The 20,167-nt window shown below is 44.8% G+C and overlaps 1 protein-coding gene across 1 annotated transcript; it reads left to right on the top strand.

Annotated features, from left to right (window-relative positions):
- The first annotated feature begins 3,635 nt into the window (after window positions 1-3,635).
- On the top strand, window positions 3,636-18,371 carry ndufc2 (NADH:ubiquinone oxidoreductase subunit C2). Its single transcript, XM_085999484.1, has 3 exons — window positions 3,636-3,949; window positions 12,962-13,105; window positions 18,172-18,371. The coding sequence occupies exons 1-3, from the start codon at window positions 3,811-3,813 to the stop codon at window positions 18,219-18,221; spliced, it is 333 nt and encodes a 110-aa protein (XP_085855610.1). The 5' UTR covers window positions 3,636-3,810; the 3' UTR covers window positions 18,222-18,371.
- Window positions 18,372-20,167: the final 1,796 nt, after the last annotated feature.

Below are 20,167 nucleotides of genomic sequence, written 5' to 3'. Positions count from 1 at the left end.
CGAGACTGCTATTTGGGGGTTAACTGTGAATTACTAAGGTCTTTAGGAAAAATTTTGCCTGCCTGTTAGTCCCCAATATCACTTTTCTTAGCTACAGATGGAAACATAGAAACATAGAAGATAGGAGCAGGAGTAGGCCATTCGACCCCTCAAGCCTGCTCCGCCATTCAATGAGATCATGGCTGATCATCCAAATTCAGTACCCTGTCCCTGCTTTCTCCCCATATCCCGTGATCCCTTTAGCCTTAAGAAATATATCTAACTCCTTCTTGAATATATTTAATGAATTGGCCTCAACTGCCTTCTGTGGTAGCGAATTCCACAGGTTCACCACTCTCTGGGTGAAGAAATTCCTCCTCATCTCTGTCCTAAATGGCTTACCCCTTATCTTTAGACGGTGACCCCTGGTTCTGGACTCCCCTGCCATTGGGAACATCCTTCCTGCATCTAGTCTGTCTAGTCCTGTTAGAATTAAGTTTCAATGAGATCCCCTCTCATTCTTCTAAACTCTAGCGAATATAAGCCCAATCGACCCAATCTCTCCACATATGTCATTCCTGCCATCCCAGGTATCAGTCTGTTGAATCTTCGCTGCACTCCCTCCATGGCAAGAACATCCTTCCTCAGATAAGGTGACCAAAACTGCACACAATACTTAAGGTGTGGTCTCACCAAGGCCCTGTACAACTGCAGCAAGACATCCTTGCTCCTGTACTCGAATCCTCTCGCTATGAAGGCCAACATACCATTTGCCGCCTTAACCGCCTGCTGCACCTGCATGTTTACCTTCAGCGACTGGTGCACAAGGACACCCAGGTCTCGTTGCACTTCCCCTTCTCCCAATCTATTGCCGTTCAGATAATAATCTGCCTTCCTGTTTTTGCCACTAAAGTGGATAACCTCACATTTATCCACATTATACTGCATCTGCCCAATCACCCAATCTGTCCAAATCATACTGGAGTTTCTCGGCATCCTCCTCGCAGCACACACACCCACCCAGCTTTGTGTCGTCTGCAAACTTGGAGATATTACATCTAGTTCCCTTGTCTAGATCATTAATGTATATTGTGAATAGCTGGGGTCCTAGCGCCGATCCCTGCGGTACCCCACTAGTCACTGCCTGCCACTCAGAAAAAGACCTGTTTATTCCAACTCTTTGCTTCCTGTCTGCCAACCAGTTCTCTATCCAAGATAGTACCTTACCCCCAATCCCATGTGTTTTAACTTTACACGCTAATCTCTTATGCGGGACCTTATCGAAAGCCTTCTGAAAGTCCAAATACACCACATCCACTGGTTCTCCCTTATCTATTTTACCAGTTACATCCTCAAAAAAGTTCCAGTAGATTAGTCAAGCACGATTTACCTTTTGAAAATCCATGTTGACTTCATCCGATCCTGTCACTGTTTTCCAAGTGCTCTGCTATTACATCTTTTACAATGGACTCTAGCATTTTCCCCACTACCGATGTCAGGCTTACCGGCGTGATCTCCAGTCTGCTCAGTGGGCTGTTCAATGTAGCAACAGAAATGATGATCATGGACAGCGGTGGTTAAATGACTTAAGCAGACAGTTAAGCCCTTGCATACACATAGGAGAGAGCAGGCCCGGAGTATTTTAATCATTTTGCTGTAGAATGGATGCTGGGAAAGCAAGAATAGCACATTTTGATTACCAAGCACCCACCATACTTATTTGTGAACTGCAGCAAAGGAGCCCTTCTCTGTTTCTGCTTCTGAACTCCCCAAATTGCTGGCCAGTAATGCTGAATTGTCACTGCCATAAACCTTTGTGATGACAGCAGTTTCTAGGCTTAAGTGAGATTGGGCGTGTTCATGACTAATCAAACTGACCAATCTGTTGGAAAGAATAGTTTGAACTAAGGGACCTTTTCTCATTCCCTATCCTTCTGTTTTTACCAAAGTCCTCAAACTATCAGTTAAGTAAAATATATACTGCAAGTTGACATGTTTAATTTTTTTTAATGCACTGATAAGAATGTGAAATAGATAATTAAAATAAAATGTTAAGTGGCCAAGTTTTATCATAAATAATTCACTTAGAACCAAGTACCCCTTCCTTTTAGACATGGAAGAAAAAACGAAATGTTGGAAAAGTTCGCTTTAAATTATTATTGTATTGTGGCGGTACCACTGGTTGTCCCTTACATTGAGACACATAATTCCCTTTAACTTACCTTACTGTATGTTTAACTTACCTTTTGGGGCCGTTGCCCTTTTAACTTACCTGTTGGGGCCATTGCCCCTTTAAGACGCGCCCTAGCGCGCTGACGTCACGTCACGTACAACGTGATGTGCGTGCGCCGGCACAGCCCGGCCTAGCGTCTTCGGCCTCAACGGCCAGCCAATGGGAGCGATGCGATCTTCCGCTCCCGCGGCAAGCACCGGCACAGCCTGGCCTAGTGTCTTCGGCCTCAACGGCCAGCCGACGGGAGCGACGCGATCTTCCGCTCCCGCGGCAAGCACCGGCACAGCCTGGCCTCCCGACTTCAGCCTCAACGGCCAGCGACGCAACGACGCGCATCACGTGACGCCCTACGCGCGGGAAATGCGAACGTGATGACGCCACAACACAAACGCGATGACGTCATCACACTCCCCACAGGACTGCGAACTCAGTCCTCGTGGAGTCTCCGCTGGGACAAGACCTACACCACGGTGCTCCTACAGTCAGCCATCTTACCTGCTGTAATTAGCCTGTTCCTGTAAATAAACAACTTATTTATAGTTCGTCGAAGTCAAACTCTCTTATTTAGTGGCGATCTACACGAACCGCTACAGTATCTTTTATATGAACAAATAAAGAATCAATTAAGGAGTTAAAAGGAAGTCATTTTTCACTATATAAACAAAACATGTAATCTGTGTTTTCCTGAAATTTCTCTATTCCTCTCCTGGATCTGGTTTCATGGTTGCTGGCAACCCACGAGCACCTGTCCATAAACATTTTTCATGTGACAGCAGCCCATTCAATCATGGAGTCAGATGGCAACTGCACCTGAATTCATCCTCACCTGACCATCACACACAAGCATTTCCCAGCAGAGGTCAGTGGATGGTGATCAAGAATGGGAACCCAGGCTGATTTCCACCCCACCCCGCTGCCTCCAAAACCCAACCTTGCCTAAACATACTGAGGCCAATTGTAGCATCCTTACCACTAAGCAGCAACTTGATTCTTCATCTGAAAATTGGAAAGTTACTGTGTCCTGTCTTGGTTGAGTCAGCACATGCAGTCTAGCTGTACTCCGTCATCTTATGATAATGACCAGGCAATCTGTTTCGGTGATGTTGATTGAGGAATAAATATTGGCCAGGACACCAGGGAGAACTCCCCTGCTCGTCTTTGAAATAATGCCATGGGATCTTTCATGCCCTGAGAGAGCAGACGGGGACCTCGGTTTAACGTCTCATCTGAAAGACGACACCTCCGACAATGCAGCACTCCCTCAGTACTGCACTGGAGCGCCAGCCTAGATTTTTGTGCTCAAGTCTACGGAGTGGGACTTGAAACCACAGCATTCTGACTCAGAAGTGGGAGTGCCATGGCTGACACTTTTATTTGTTTTTTGAGCAGGGGTTTTATAGTTAAACAGGAATCAATGCGTTGGGAACATCAAGCAGCTGTTTGACAGTGGTGGCGGTGGGGTTCGGAACGATTTGTTGTAGATACGGATCTCCACCCGGAGCTTCTGAGGGGCGCGTACCGTAAGTGGCTGTTCCTTGCCCTTGAATTGCGGTCCGGGTGCCGGATAGTTGGTGACGGTTGTGAGGCGGCGAGCGGAGATGGGGCTCCTGCCGGCCGAGGCGAAGGTTTTGCCGCCACCGGGCATCGTCAACAGGAACAGCGTGTGGCTGGGCCTCATCGGCTGGACCACCGCGCTGCTGCAGAATGGCGTCAACCGGCGGCCGCCGTTCAAAGCCGGTGAGTAAAGGCCAGGAAAACCCGGCGGCGACCTGAAGCTGCGGGCCCGGCCCGGCCCGACAGTCACCTTCAAACAGCAAGGAGTCGGGGGAAGGGCAGATTATCCAGAGTTACTCCCCCGTTTTATAGTGAACACCAACAGTAGAAAGATCATTATCGGCTAGAAGTCAATGTGTATTTTTGTAACTGCTACCACTTTTCACCTTATAAACAATAAAGGCCTCCCGGTGGACTTCCTTTTTTAAAATTCGTTTATGAGATGTGGGCATCGCAGGCAAGACCAGCATTTATTGCCCATCCGTAATTGCCTTCGAGAAGGTGGTGGTGAGCCGCCTTCTTGAAATGCTGCAGTCCGTGTGGTGAAGATAATCCCACGGTGCTGTTAGGGAGGGAGTTCCAGGATTTTGACCCAGTGACGATGAAGGATCGGCGATATACTTCTAAGTCAGGAGGATGTGTGACTTGGAGGGGAACTTGGAGGTGGTGGTGTTCCCATGCGCCCGCTGCCCTTGTCGTTCTAGGTGGTAGAGGTCGCGGGTTTGGGAGATGCTGCTGAAGAAGCCTTGGTGACTTGCTGCAGTGCATCTTGTAGATGGTACAAGACCGTTTCCAAGACTGTCCTCTGGAGATCTTCCCCCCGCAGCCACCAACCTCATAGTTCCCCAACCCCACACAGCCCGCTTCTACCTCCTTCCCAAGATCCACAAACAGGACTGCCCTGGTAGACCCATCGTTTCAGCCTGTTCTTGCCCCACGGAACTTATCTCAACTCTTTTTTCTCCCCTTGTCCAGTCTCTTCCCACCTACATCTGCGACTCTTCGGACGCCCTCCGCCACTTTAACAGTTTCCAGTTTCCTGGCCCCAACCGCCTCCTTTTCACCATGGACGTACAATCCCTCTACACCTCCATCTCCCCCCAGGATGGCCTGAGGGCGCTCCGCTTCTTCCTTGAACAGAGCCCCGACCAGTCCCCATCCACCACCGCCCTCCTCCGCCTGGCTGAACTTGTTCTCACATTGAACAACTTCTCCTTTGACTCCACTCATTTCCTCCAAATCAAAGGTGTTGCTATGGGTACCTGCATGGGTCCTAGCTATGCCTGCCTTTTCCAGTCCTACTCAAGTCCCCTCCCTCACCTCTTTTTCCGGTACATTGATGACTGTATCAGTGCCGTTTCCTGCTCTCGCCCTGAACTAGACAATTTCATTCACTTTGCCTCCAATTTCCACCCTTCTCTCACCTTCACATGGTCCATCTCCGACTCTTCCCTTCTCTTCCTCGACTTCTCCGTCTCCATCTCTGGGGATAGGTTATTGACCAACATTCACTGCAAGCCCACTGACTCCCACAGCTACCTGGACTACACTTCCACCCCGCCTCCTGTAAGGACTCTATTCCATTCTCCCAGTTTATCCGTCTCCGCCGCATCTGCTCCAACGATGCCACCTTCCACACCAGTGCTTCCGACATGTCTTCCTTTTTCCTCAACCGAGGATTCCCTTCTACCGTGGTTGAAACGACCCTCGACCGTATCCGTTCTATCTCCCGCACTTCTGCTCTCACCCCTGCCCCTCCCTCCCAGAACCACGATAGGGTTCCCCTTGTCCTCACCTTTCCCCCCACCAGCCCCCACATTCAACGGATTATCCTCCGTCATTTCCGCCACCTCCAACGTGATCCCACCACCAAACGCATCTTCCCCCTCCCCTCCCCTTTCAGCATTCCGTAGGGACCGCTCCCTCCGAGACACCCTAGTCCACTCCTCTATCACCCCTTCCCCTTCGCCCGGCACCTTCCCGTGCAAGTGCAGGAGATGCAACACCTGCCCTTATACCTCCCCCCCTTCCCACTGTCCAGGGCCCCAAACACCCCTTCCAGGTGAAACCGCGATTTACTTGTACTTCTTGCAATCTAGTATACTGTATTCGCTGCTCACGATGTGGTCTCCTCTACATTGGGGAGACCAAACGCAGATTGAGTGACCGCTTTGCGGAACACCTCCGTTCAGTCCGCAAGGGGGACCCCGAGCTTCCGGTCACCTGTCACTTTAATTCACCGCTCCACTCCCACTCAGACCTCACCGTCCTCGGCCTCTTGCATTGTGCCACGGAAGCTCAGCGTAAGCTCGAGGAACAGCACCTCATCTTCCGATTAGGCACTTTACAGCCTTCCGGACTCGATATGGAGTTCAACAATTTCAGATCATAACCTCGGCCCCCATTACATTTATACTTCTATTTTTTATCCACACCTTTGTTTTGGTTTCCCCCCCGCCCCCTTTTTCTCTCTCCCACATGGCAGCTGTCTCCCATTCTGCCAGCGCATTTCACACCTAATCTGGAGCTGTCTTTTGTCTCCACTAGCCCCATCACCATCTCGTCTGGTTTTGAATACCTCTTAATGTCTCTTCACTTCTCTTTTGTTCTTTCCCAGCCCCCAAACTGGCCTTTTAATTTGTTTCATTTCCTGAGCTTTTTCAGTCTTGACAAAGGGTTTCGACCTGAAACGTTGACTCTATTTCTCTCTCCACGGATGTTGCCTGGCCTGCTGAGTTTTTCCAGCATTTTCTGTTGTTATTTTGGATTTCCAGCATCTGCAGTATTTTGCTATCGTCGTTGTAGATGGTACACACTGCAGCCACGGTACACCGGTGGTGGAGGGAATGTATGTTTAAGGTGGTGGATGGGGTGCCAATCAAGCACTTAGTTGAGAGCAGTCAGGGAGGAGGGGGATGTTGGGTGTCCACAGTTGTAATATGTACTTTAAAAAAAAAAAAAAATCCTGTAACTTGCATCAGTTTCTGTGGCCTATAACAGTTTCATATGGCAATCACTCGTGCAGATGTTGTATGTGCAAATTTATTTAATTTAAAAAAAACGACGTGAAAGGCCAATTATTTGTAATGTGCAGAAAATATAAATGCCTCATTGGCACATGAGTTAATAATGGCCCTGAATTCTCGGTCAGTATGACGGTGTACTCTCAGAAATTGACTGCTAAATCCCGAACTTGCGACCTGCACATAGGATTCGCTGCACTTTTCACCACCTCATACAAATGAACGTGTTGGTGAAAAGTTGGGCTAATTGTCCGCCTGCTGCGAATTAATCACCCAGAAATTTTTTACATCTGGTGCAAACAGGCGCAGGAAGCTTGTTGCACAGCGTAGAGAGGGGGAATGAGAAAATTGTATTACAAACCTATTCCAAACATTGCTGCTGTCATATAAAAAGACCAATTTGTATTTAATCTCTCATTCTCTTCCATATACGATATATCGAGGGAGCTCTTTCTGTCCATTAGATGATTTGTATTGATAAACACATAGCAAATTTGTTTCCAGCAGATTAGGTTATTCATACTGAAAGAAAGGGATTGTGTCCATTATCCCAGCTGTGCTTTGCTTTTAGAAATAGTGGTAGCATCTTATAGAGTCATAGAGTTATACAGCACAGAAAGAGGCCCTTCGGCCCATAGTGTCCACGCCGGCCATCAAGCCCTGTCTAATCTAATCCCATTTTCCAGCATTTGGTCCGTAGCCTTGTATGCTATGGCATTTCAAGTGCTCATCCAAATGCTTCTTGAATGTTGTGAGGGTTCCTGCCTCTACCACCCTTTCAGGCAGTGAGTTCCAGATTCCAACCACCCTCTGGGTGAAAAAGTTTTTCCTCAAATCCCCTCTAAACCTCCTGCCCCTTACCTTGAATCTATGCCCCCTTGTTATTGACCCCTCTACTAAGGGGAAAAGTTCCTTTCTATCCACCCTATCTATGCCCCTCATAATTTTGTACACCTCAATCAGGTCCCCCCTCAGCCTTCTCTGCTCCAAGGAAAACAACCTCAGCCTGTCCAGTCTTTCTTCATAGCTGAAGCGCTCCAGCCCAGGTAACATCCTGGTAAATCTCCTCTGCACCCTCTCCAAAGCAATCACATCCTTCCTATAGTGTGGCGACCAGAACTGCACACAGTACTCCAGCTGTGGCCGTACCAGCGTTTTGTACAGCTCCATCATAACCTCCCTGCTCTTATATTCTATGCCTCGGCTAATGAAGGCAAGTATCCCATATGCCTTTTTAACCACCTTATCCACCTGTTCTGCTGCCTTCAGGGATCTATGTACATGCACACCAAGGTCCCTCTGATCCTCTGTCTTTCCTAGGGTCTTACCATTCATTGTGTATTCCCTTGCCTTGTTAGTCCGTCCAAAATGCATCACCTCACACTTTTCATGGTTAAATTCCATTTGCCACTGTTCTGCCCATCTGACCAACCCAACTATATCGTCCTGTAGCCTGAGGCTTCCCACCTCGCTATTTACCACCCCACCAATTTTCGTGTCATCTGCGAACTTACTGATCATACCTTTTACATTCACATCCATAGAAACATAGAAACATAGAAGATAGGAGCAGGAGTAGGCCATTCGGCCCTTCGAGCCTGCTCCGCCATTCAATGAGATCATGGCTGATCATCCAAATTCAGTAACCTGTCCCTGCTTTCTCCCCATATCCCTTGATCCCTTTAGCCTTAAGAAAGATATCCAACTCTTTCTTGAATATATTTAATGAACTGGCCTCCACCGCCCTCTGTGGCAGAGAATTCCACAGGTTCACCACTCTCTGGGTGAAGAAATTCCTCCTCATTTCAGTCCTAAATGGCTTACCCCTTATCCTTAGACTATGACCCCTGGTTCTGGACTCCCTGGCCATCAGAAACATCCTTCCTGCATTTAGTCTGTCCAGGCCTGACAGAATGTTATAGGTTTCGATGAGATCCCCTCTCAATCTTCTAAACTCCAGTGAGTATAAGCCCAATCGACACAATCTCTCCTCATACGTCATTCCTGCCATCCCAGGTATCAGCCTGGTGAATCTTCGCTGCACTCCTTCCATGGCAAGAACGTCCTTCCTCAGGTAAGGCGACCAAAACTGCACACAATACTCAAGGTGTGGTCTCACCAAGGCCCTGTACAACTGTAGCAAGACATCCTTGTTCCTGTACTCGAACCCTCTTGCTACGAAGGCCAACATACCATTTGCCTTCTTAACCGCCTGCTGCACCTGCATGCTTACCTTCAACGACTTGTGCACAAGAATTCCCAGGTCTCTTTGCACTTCCCCTTCTCCCAATCTATTGCCATTCAAATAATAATCTGCCTTCCTGTTTTTGCCACCAAAGTGGATAACCTCACATTTATCCACATTATAGTGCATTTGCCATGTTTCTGCCCAATCACCCAACCTGTCCAAATCGTACTGGAGTTTCACGACATCCTCCTCACAGCTTACCCTCCCACCCAGCTTTGTGTCGTCTGCAAATTTGGAGATATTACATCCAATTCCCTTGTCCAGATCATTAATATATATTGTGAACAGCTGGGGTCCTAGGACCGATCCTTGCGGCACCCCACTAGTCACTGCCTGCCACTCGGAAAACGACCCGTTTATTCCAACTCTTTGCTTTCTGTCTGCCAACCAGTTCTCTATCCAAGTCAATACCTTGCCCCCAATCCCATGTGCCTTAATTTTGCACGCTAATCTCTTATGTGGACCACAAACAGCAAGGGACCCAACACCGATCCCTGCGGTACCCCACTGGACACAGGCTTCCAGTCACAAAAACAACCTTCCACCATCACCCTCTGCCTTCTGCCATTAAGCCAGTTTTGGATCCAATGTGCCAAGGCACCCTGGATCCCATGGGCTCTTACCTTCCTGACCAGTCTTCTATGCAGGACTTTATCAAAAGCCTTACTGAAATCCATGTAAACCACATCCACTGCACTACCCTCATCTACACACCTAGTCACCCCCTCGAAAAATTCAATCAAATTGGTCAGACATGGGTAGAAAATAGCTTGAGAAAATTGAATGGGACTAATATCACTGCTACATTTTATTAACGGACAATTGTTTTATGAGGTAAGCCATGGCTGGGAGAGAGAGTAAAACATTTCCCCCTTTTGGAAGTCCAATGGGATTGGACTGGGCTGCCTTACCCGACCAGCGGTTGAAGGGTGTCTGCTTGGGGAAACGAGTTGCTCCCGGCAAAAGCTCTCTGTGCATTTATAGCAGAAAAAGTCAGAGTAAATAATTATTTCTATTCAGCAACAGAAGTTGTGGCAGAAAGAAAATTACAGAGAAGGACGGGTGATCTTTAGAATAAGTGAGAATGAAGCAACATAAGGGGATTGGCTGAAAAGAGGGAGGAAGTAAAACATGTTCCACACATACTGTAACTGTGTGTTCTAAACATGCATTTTGTGAAACAAAGTAAAATTAAGAAAGCTTACAGTGAACAAAGACTTTAAAACAACAGAAACTGGAAGAGTAAAAATAAAGAATTGAGCACTGGGTACTATTCATTTCTGTAGCTTTTTAAAATGAGTTGTGGGCAAATCGGCAATCTTCTGTTTCCCACGTGATCCACAACGGTGCGCCCCTGGGATCCGTGGGCCATTACGCTGCGCACAGCTATGCAGCCTTTGAAAGCAACTTTTCGAAGGGGGGTTTGTACGAGTTAAGAGCTGATTTTCTTCGGATGTCGGCAACGTGCTCCTTAGCTACGCCGCCGACCGCAAATTCAGGGAACTTAGCAATCACATTTGCTAAAGTAAGGAAGCCAATCATCAAATGTTGGGTGTTAATGACCTGCAGCCTGAAATTTATCAATCTGCAAATTTCCCTGAATAATTCCATTCTGACTGGCCTGAACCTGTGCTGTACAGTTAGACTTTGTGGCCTTAAAAAGACACAGCTGCACCTTAGTAGAATGAGGCATTGGTAGAAATTGTAAGGGGAGGGGGGGGAATCTGAGGGAGGTAAAAGTCTGGCAGTTTTGAGGTTCTGTGAAAGAATAAGTTAAGAGTACGAAACAGTGCAATGAATCTTTATTTCAACATTCAGATGGTTTAGGGAGGAGGAAGAGTGGGAGGAGCAAGACAAGAATGGTCAGGAGAATTGATCATAGTAGTGTCAATTCAAATAAAAGTCAAGAATGTTTGTGATCATGAGGTTGGAGACTGGAGAGAAAAGAAGTACCTTTTGGACGATTAACTTTTTCTTGATTACTCTCCAGGAGTGCAAGAGAGAAGTTAGAAATGCCTCCATTCATTGATTGCTGCTATTGATGACCTGTGCAGTTACTCGCCTGATTCATACCCAGATGTTTCTCATGAATGAAAATGACTTGAATGTATATAGTGGGCAGAAAATAAATGGTTTACAGGAATGTTGAGTTTTTTTTTTACCTTTGTATGTGTGCTCCTTGCTTTGGTGTTTGCTTACATTCTCGGATTAAACCAGTCAGACTGCTTGCATGTCTGTAATTCATTCCTGCTATTGTCTGCATGAAGTCGAGACAGATTTAATCTTGAAGTGCCACTGATGGACTTTCTGCTCCAGGTACCTCTCCGTTCTTCAATACCTCGGGAGCCTACTGTCAACAAGGGCAGACGTTGATGACAAAGTGCAACACCGCCTTCAGTGTGCCAGTGCAGCCTTCAGTCGCCTGAGGAAGAGAGTGTTTGAAGACCAGGACCTCAAACCTGGCACTAAGCTCATGGTCTACAGAGCAGCAGTGATACCCGCCCTGCTGTATGCCTCAGAGACATGGACCATGTACAGCAGGCACCTCAAAGCACTGGAGAGGTACCACCAACACTGCCTCCGCAAGATCCTGCAAATCCATTGGCAGGATAGGTGCACCAATGTCAGTGTTCTTGCTCAGGCCAACATCCCCAGCATCGAAGCTTTGAGCACGCTCAATCAGCTCCGATGGACAGGTCACATTGTCCACATGCCCGATACGAGACTCCCAAAACAAGCGCTCTACTCGGAGCTCCGGCACGGCAAGAGAGCCCCAGGTGGGCAGAGGAAACGCTTCAAGGACACCCTCAAAGCCTCCTTGGAAAAAGTGTAACATCCCCATCGATACCTGGGAATCCCTGGCCCAAGACCGCACAAAATGGAGGAGAAGCATCCGGGAAGGCGCCGAACACCTCAAGTCTCTGCCGGGAGCAAGCGGAAGCCAAGCGCAAGGAGCACACGTCAACCCAAGCACCCCACCCACCCGCCCCTTCAACCACTGTCTGCCCCACCTGTGACAGAGACTGTAGGTCCCGCATTGGACTCATCAGTCACCTGCAAACTCATTTTTAATGTGGAAGCAAGTCATCCTCGGTTCCGAGGGACTGCCTAAGAAGAAGGTGGTCCAGGTGCAATCAGACTGCTTGTGTTGTAATTAAAGGTAACTCTTTGGTAATGATCCTCTTTGATGCCAGAAAATAATGTCAAAGGTTGACTTGGTTGCAATTATGATGCAACCATGTCAAACTTCAGCATCCATTAGCTGAAAATGTGGCCTTTGGAACTGATTTGCAGTCCTCAGATGCCATTCCCCCCCCCACCCCCCCCACAGATGAATGGTGAACCCCAGAAGGCCGAGCAAAAACATGGCAGTAAATTTCATTGCGAAGTACTGAAGTTCTGCAAAAGAAGTTCAAGGGGATGCTGGATATCATAAAGAAAGAAAGACTTGCATTTATGTAGCGCTTTTCACAACGTCAGGACTTCCCAAAGTGCTTTATGGCCAATGAAGCACTTTTGAAGTGTAGCCACTGTTGGAATGTAGGAAATAGTCATCACTTTTTGTTGAAGTCTGAGGAGAATAATTGGGAGTTTACAGGTGCATGGTTAAATGGACAGTCAGTTGGACCAGCATATTGTGAATGACCAGGTTTAAAGAGGCTATTACTTGTGAAGCTTGGTTAAAAGTCAATGAAACCTCAGCGTGACAAGTTTGGGTTCACAGATGAAAGGACGCACACATGGTGTGTTCGTATCATACCCACCTTTTATATGAATTGGTGTATTAGGCAGACCTGTACCAAAGAATCCTTTGTCATTGTAATAGGAATGCCTGTGGAAAAAAGGTGGTGTTTATTTTCTTGCTTTAGGTCATATTTTGTCATCTTGTTCCATAAAAGTAAAAAAAACTCACTTTTCTTGCAGGCGTGCACCGGCAGCTTCTTTTTGTAAGTGTTGGATGGTTTGTTGGCTATTATCTCACCAAGCTGGAAAATTACAGGACTGCCAAAGTAGACCATGAGATGATGGAATATGTTCAGTGTCACCCAGATGACTTTCCTGAAAAAGGTATGTAATTCATTGAGTACAAACTAAAGAAGCAGAAAATATATAGACTGTAAATGGATGTTTACTTTTTAGATAGGTGTTGAACTAGCTCTTGGAAAGCATTCTGCAGTCACACACAAGAAAGTTTTATAATGAAGCAATACAGAGCCTAGGCAGCAAGAGCTGCCAGATTAATCAACTGCATTACGGACGAGCTTGATCTGTCCTCATCCGATGTTGAGCAATGCACATTGCCAGTAGGGGTCGCTGGATAATAATCAACAACAGAACAACTATTGACTGTAGAGAAAACCTCCCTTGGCACTTGATTAGGAATTCTAGCTGAATCTTCCCTTCTAAACCCAGGGGACATGAGGCCATTTGTAGTGTCCCTGCTGCTGCCCTGGCTGAAATCGGCTAACTCAACGTAGACTGGGGATTGAATCTGGTACCTTCCTGATCTGAAGGGCTCAGCTACTCTCAAACTAACGTTAATGGTACTACTTAAATTTATATCAGAAATCGCATCTCAGTAGAGTTCTGGAGTTATATAAAAAGAAAAGCCTGCAATATTACCTTAAGAAAAGAAAAACTTGGACCTGGAATTTCCTGGAAATTCATGCCATACTAATGGCGCAACACTGCTTGTGGGAACACTGTTGCAGGAAGGCACTGGTGTTGCCGCCAGTATTGCCTAGGGCGCATCTTTCATCGATGTTGTGGTTTTGATTAAACTGTTCAATAGACGGCTCAACTAACTGCAAGCGTATGTTCTGGGCATAAAATTTAAAGGTCGGAGATTAAAAACAGAATTTGCTTTGTGATATTGTTTAAAAATATATGCCATGAAACGAAAGTAATAAAATGTTACAAACAGCAAATTACTCCAATATCTAGGGAGGTGATTATTGCGAATATGCATGGGAAGCTGATCGTTTTTCATTAAAGTGCCACCCAGCGTTTCTCATCTGTTCAGCAGACCCATTAATGACATTTCAAAGTGAAATGTATTTATCAGAATATGCTGAAGCATTCATTGATTCTTCTGCCCCGTGAAAACTTTGAAATTCACAAGTGAAGCATTGTGGACGCAACTTTCAATATCTTCTGGACATGTCTCGCAAATATAATCGTGTAAATGACGCCTCCTGCGAGAGAGCACTGCTTCAGAGCTCGTTGGATCGTCGCCATCATTGCTGTGGCGTATGATGATTTTTTCCAGCAAATCTTGGCTTTGGATCAGTGCTGGAAGATGGGCCGAACAACGTTCTTGCTTATCGTTGCCGATACCGCTGTTGCAACAAATTCCCGGCCTAAATCTGGGGATGTCACAATGGGTTTTCATACCTTCCTTTCCTCTGACTCCTCGATTTCAAATATATTTCAGTCTGTGTGGATGAAACTTGCTACGAAAAGGGCCTTTACCTTGTTTCAGTTCAGTTCTACATGAACAGAATTACCCATTAATTTGGTACTCGGCACTAGAGACTTCAGAAGAATAGCTGGTACATAAGAAATTGGAGCAGGAGTAGGCCATGTGGCCCTTCGAGCCTGCATTCAACAAGATCATGGCTGATCTTCTACCTCAACTCCACCTTCCCGCACTATCCCCGTATCCCTTAATTCCCTTCGTTCCCAAAAATTTATCGACCTCTGTCTTGAATATACTCAACAACTGAGCATTCACAGCTCTTTGGGGTAGAGAATTCCAAAGATTTACAACCCTCTGAGTGAAGCAATTTCTCCTCATCTCAGTCCTAAATAGCCGACCCCTTATTCTGAGACTGTGACCCCCGTATTCTAGATTCCCCAGCCAAGGGAAACATTTTCTCAGCATTAACCCTGTCAAGCCCCTTAAGAATTTTATGTTTCAATTAGATCACCTCTCATTCTTCTAAACTCTAGGGAATATAGGCCTAGTCTACTCAATCTCTCCTCATAGGGCAATCCCCTCATCCCAGGAACCAGTCTAGTGAACCTTCGCTGCACTCCCTCTAAGGCAAGTATGTCTTTCCTTGGGTAACAAGACCAGAACTGTACACAGTACTCCAGGTGTGGCCTCGCCAATGCCCTGTATAATTGTAGTAAGACTTCTTTACTCTTATACTCTACTCCCTTTAGCTTTCTGTGATTCATGTACAAGGACACCCAGGTCCCTCTGAATGCAAACATTTCCCAGTCTCTCACCATTCAAAAAATATTCTGCTTTTTTTGTTTTTCCTACCAAAGTAGATAACTTCACACTCCCCCCACATTGTATTGCATTTGTCATATTCTTGCCCACTCAGTCAACCTGTCTATATCTCTCTGCAGCCTCTTTGTTTCCTTCTCACAGCTTACTTTCCCACCTAACTGTGTATCATCAGCAAACTTGGATACATTACACTCAGTCCCTTCATTTAAGTCATTAATATAGATTGTAAATAGCTGAGGCCCAAGCACTGATCCTTGTACCCTGCTAGTTACAGCCTGCCAACCTGAAAAAGTCCTGTTTTCTGTCCATTAACCAATCCTCAATCCATGCTAATATATTACCCCCAATACCATGAGTCCGAATTTTGTGCAATAACCTCTTGTGGTGGCACCTTATCGAATGCTTTTTGGAAATCCAAATACACTACATCCACTGGTTTCCCCTTATCCATCCTACTAGTTACATCTTCAAAAAACGCTAACAGATTTGTCAAACACAATTTCCCTTTCATAAAACCATGTTGACTCTGCCTAATCATATTATGATTTTCTAAGTGCCCTGTTACCACGTCCCTGACAATAGATTCTAGTATTTTGCCTACTACTGATGTCAGGCTAACTGGCTTATAATTCCCCGTTTTTTTTCTCTTCCTCCTTTCTTAAATAGTGGGGTTATGTTTGCTACATTCCAATCCTTGGGGACTGTTCTAGAATCTAGGGAATTCTGAGAGATTAATACCAGTGCATCCACTATCTCTGCAGCTACCTCTTTTGGAAACCCTAGGATGCAGGTAGTCAGGTCCAGGGGATCTGTCGCCACTTGGTCCCATTAATTTCTCTAGTACTATGTCTTTACTTATACTGATTTCTTTAAGTTCCTCATTCTCTCTAGACCCTTGGTTCACCATTATTTCCAGAATGTTTTTTGTGTCTTCTACTGTGAAGACAGATACAAAGTATTTGTTTAATGTCTCTGCCATTTCCTTAGTGCCATTATAATTTCTCCTGTCTCTGCCTCTAATGGGCCCACGTTTAATTTCACTCTTCTCTTCCTATTTACATACCTATAGAAATGTTTACAATCTGTTTTTATGTCTCTTGCTAATTTACTCTTTTTTTTCCTCTTTCCATATCAATTTCTTGGTCCTCCTTTGTTGAATTCTAAAATCCTCCCAATCCTCAGGCTTACTGCTCTTTCTGGCAACATTATAAGCCTCTTCCTTTGATCTAATACTATCTTTAACTTCTCTTGTTAGCCATGGTTGGATCACTTTTCCTGTGGGATTTTTGTGCCTTAAAGGAATGTATATTTGTTGTAAATTATGTATTAATTCTTTAAATGCTAACCATTGCTTGTCTATAGTCATACTTTTTAATGTAGTTTCCCAATCTATCTTCGCCAACTCGCCCCTAATACCTACGTAGTTTGCTTTATTTAGATTTAAGACTCTAGTTTCGGACTTAACTAAGTCACTTTCAAACTCAATATAAAATTCTATCATATTATGGCCACTCTTCCCTAAAGGCCCCTTTACTACAAGGTTATTAATTAACCCTTTCTCATTGCACAATACTAGATCTAAAATGGCATGTTCCCTAGTTGGTTCCTCAACATACTGATCGAGAAAACTATCTTGTAAACATTCCATGAACTCATTTTCCACACTTAATGCAAATTTGGTTTGCCCAATCTATATGTAGATTAAAGTCCCCCATGATTACTGTATTACCCTTGTTACGTGCGCCTCTAATTTCCTGATTTATACTCTGCCCTACATTACAACTACTGTTTGGGGGCCTATAAACAACTCCCACCACTGTTTTCCGCCCCTTGCTGTTTCTTCGCTCCACCCAAACTGATTCTACTTCTTGATTTTCGGAGCTAAGATCTTTTCTCTCTACTGTCTTTATCCTATCCTTTATTATCAGGGCTGCCCCTCCTCCTTTTCCATTTTGCCTACTTCTAAAAGTTAAATATCCTGGAATATTTAGTTCCCAACCTTGGTCACTTTGCAACCTTGTCTCCGTAATGGCTATTAGATCAAACCTATTCATTTCTTTCTGTGCTATTAATTCACCTACAGTAGGTACAGTAGGCAGTATGTGTTTAATGCACTGGTGGGGCTATTTTTACTATCTGCAATGAGTGCCCTGTATGAACCAGAATCTGTTCATAATAAATTCCTCTGTGTGCTTTTTTTTAAATTGTTGACATCTGCGCTTTAAGAGAAAGCACAAAATGCAATGTATGATTGTTTTAATCATTCGTACAGGAACGGTGCTGTGTGGAAAGTACATCCCAATGTGTCATAACCCCAACCTCAGAAGATTACCCTCTGCTACATCAATGCCATTTTTAAAAATCTTAGGCTTGTGGCCTGAGTGAGAGTGCCAGTTTCAGAATCTAGATTAGGACAGTTGAATATTTGTTTCACTTAGGACTTTTATAGCCAGTAGAGAAAGAAAACCTTCACTCCCATCAGTCTAGGATGGATTTGGACTGTGTCCAGCGGCGGAAGGAGCGCTACCTAGAAATTACTGTTGGTTGTATTGGTGCACAAATGCCAAGTGCTTTTGTATGACATTCCCTTGCCTGCTCTTCTAACTGAGGAGTTAGCCTGTTTAACTTAGGCTAAACACAGGCTAAAGCGTTAGAGGTTAATGTCTCTGTTAAATAGTAGGCAGGGGAATGTCATGCAAATGTATTAAGCATTAATTTGCTAATTCAGCAACAGCAATTTCCAGGCTAGTGTGTTAACTCCCACTGAGACATCTAGTCCCAAGAACTACGACTTGTATTTTGGGTCTGCTATTAGATCATAGCACTCTGGAAATTATTGGTTCTTTTAATTTTTAAGCATGATTTATTTTTCTCATTCATGTTTCTTTTCCAGAAAAAAAGACATTTGCTGAGATTCTGGAGGATTTTCATCCAATTCGCTAAACTACGCATCAGTAATTCTTAGTAGACCATGTTGGGTAATCGTTATAACTCTCACAACTGTCCAGCAGCTGATGTATAAAAATATGATAATGTGTGCTCATGGTCTTCCTCATTGTAAATTGCTTTGTAATAAATTATATGAAATAATTATTTATGCTGTTTTTATTTAATCCCGATGTTAAAATGCAATTTGGCGCAAAGTGCAACATGTTTAAAGATCTGACCAGTTTTCTCAAATTAAGCAGATGGTCATTGGTCTCTGCCCTCAGATTGATGCAGACATTTGAGACAGACAGTAAATAGATTATTGCAATGCAGGTTAAATAACCTTTGAGGGAAAATTGGCTGGAATGAAATACTGTAATTCTAGAAACTCAAACAATCTATTGCATTTTTTAAATGATAACGTCCGTTTCTGGGTGAAATGCCAACTTCAGTTATGTGGAGAATCCTCTGGCCAAATAAGTAACAAGCAGCACAAAAGGGCTTTTCTGCAATATTTATTAATTTACAATTAGAACTGTTTAATATTTTATAACGTATGAGGAGAGATTGGGTCGATTGGGCTTACATTCGCTGGAGTTCAGAAGAATGAGCGGGGATCTAATTGAAACGTATAAAATTCTAACCGGACTAGACAGACTAGATGCAGGAAGGATGTTCCCGATGGCGGGGGAGTCCAGAACCAGGGGTCACAGTCTAAGGATAAGGGGTAAGCCATTTAGGACAGAGATGAGGAGGAATTTCTTCTCCCAGAGAGTGGTGAACCTGTGGAATTCTCTACCACAGAAGGCAGTGGAGGCCAATTCATTAAATATATTCAAGAAGGAGTTGCATATATTTCTTAACGCTAAAGGGATATGGAGAGAAAGCAGGGACAGGGCACTGAATTTGGATGATCAGCCATGATCTCATTAAATGGCAGAACAGGCTTGAGGGGCCGAATGGCCTACTCCTGCTCCTATCTTCTATGTTTCTATAAGAAAGATTAAATGCTGTGTTTTTATAGAAAAATAAAATTCCTATATGTTACTATTGTCTAATGGCACTGTGTTTTAGAGCACTAAGGATCAATAAGTATGGCGTAGGATGAATTTTATTCCCCACTGCTCAGTTTTCAATCTGAGCTCAGTTGAATGGGATGGTGCTGTGCAAAAGCTGTGGCATTGTCCTATAGGGAGAGTGAAAATTAGACAGGAACCTATAATTGGTACCTCTTAGCAGCTGGCTACAGAAGGGACACCAAGCACGGGTCCACCTTGGTAGTGCAGCAGTGAACATCAAATAGAATTTCTATGATTCTTGCTTTTCTTAATATCTTATCTTGTATTCATTGCAGATGCCCATGCCTCATATGGATTGAAGCAAAACTTTGCAAAGTAATCTAGTGTAGCATACCATGGGTGAACAGTAGATGTGTTTGCCAGCGTTGATTTTCTGAATATGCACTTTCAATGCAGAGCCTTGCCCACCAGAGGTGTGTAATGGAAAGTTACGGCCAGGTCCCTGAAAATTGTTGGAAAGTAAGTGGGTTTGCACTTTGCTAATTGTGCTCTCTCAGCAGCGTGACTTCGCACTGGGATGTGCATTTAGAAAACTGGCCCTGCTATATCGATATTTACAGGTAGGATTCCACAATGCATGTACTTCAGAAGATTAAAAAATATTTTCAGCATGTGGGCATTGTTGCATTCACTTCAGAGAGCATTCAGAGCCGACCACAGTGTGGGACTGGATTATGTGTAGGCTAGATCGGGTAGGGGTGGCAAGCAGTTGGGTTTTTATGACACACAGTCTGGCAGCTTTCATTGTCTTTTTTTTCTGATGCCAGCCCACAAATTGCCAGATTTATTGAATTTAATTTCATAACCTGCCGTGCTGGGATTTGAACCCACAGCTTCTTTCTCGGGTATCTAGTCCAGTACCATAACCACTATACCGTACTC

Source organism: Somniosus microcephalus, chromosome 10 (assembly GCF_052327205.1).
Source record: "Somniosus microcephalus isolate GS21.2 chromosome 10, FLI_Smic_1.0, whole genome shotgun sequence".
NCBI lineage: Eukaryota > Metazoa > Chordata > Chondrichthyes > Squaliformes > Somniosidae > Somniosus > Somniosus microcephalus.
This window is presented reverse-complemented; position numbering and strand designations above follow the sequence as displayed.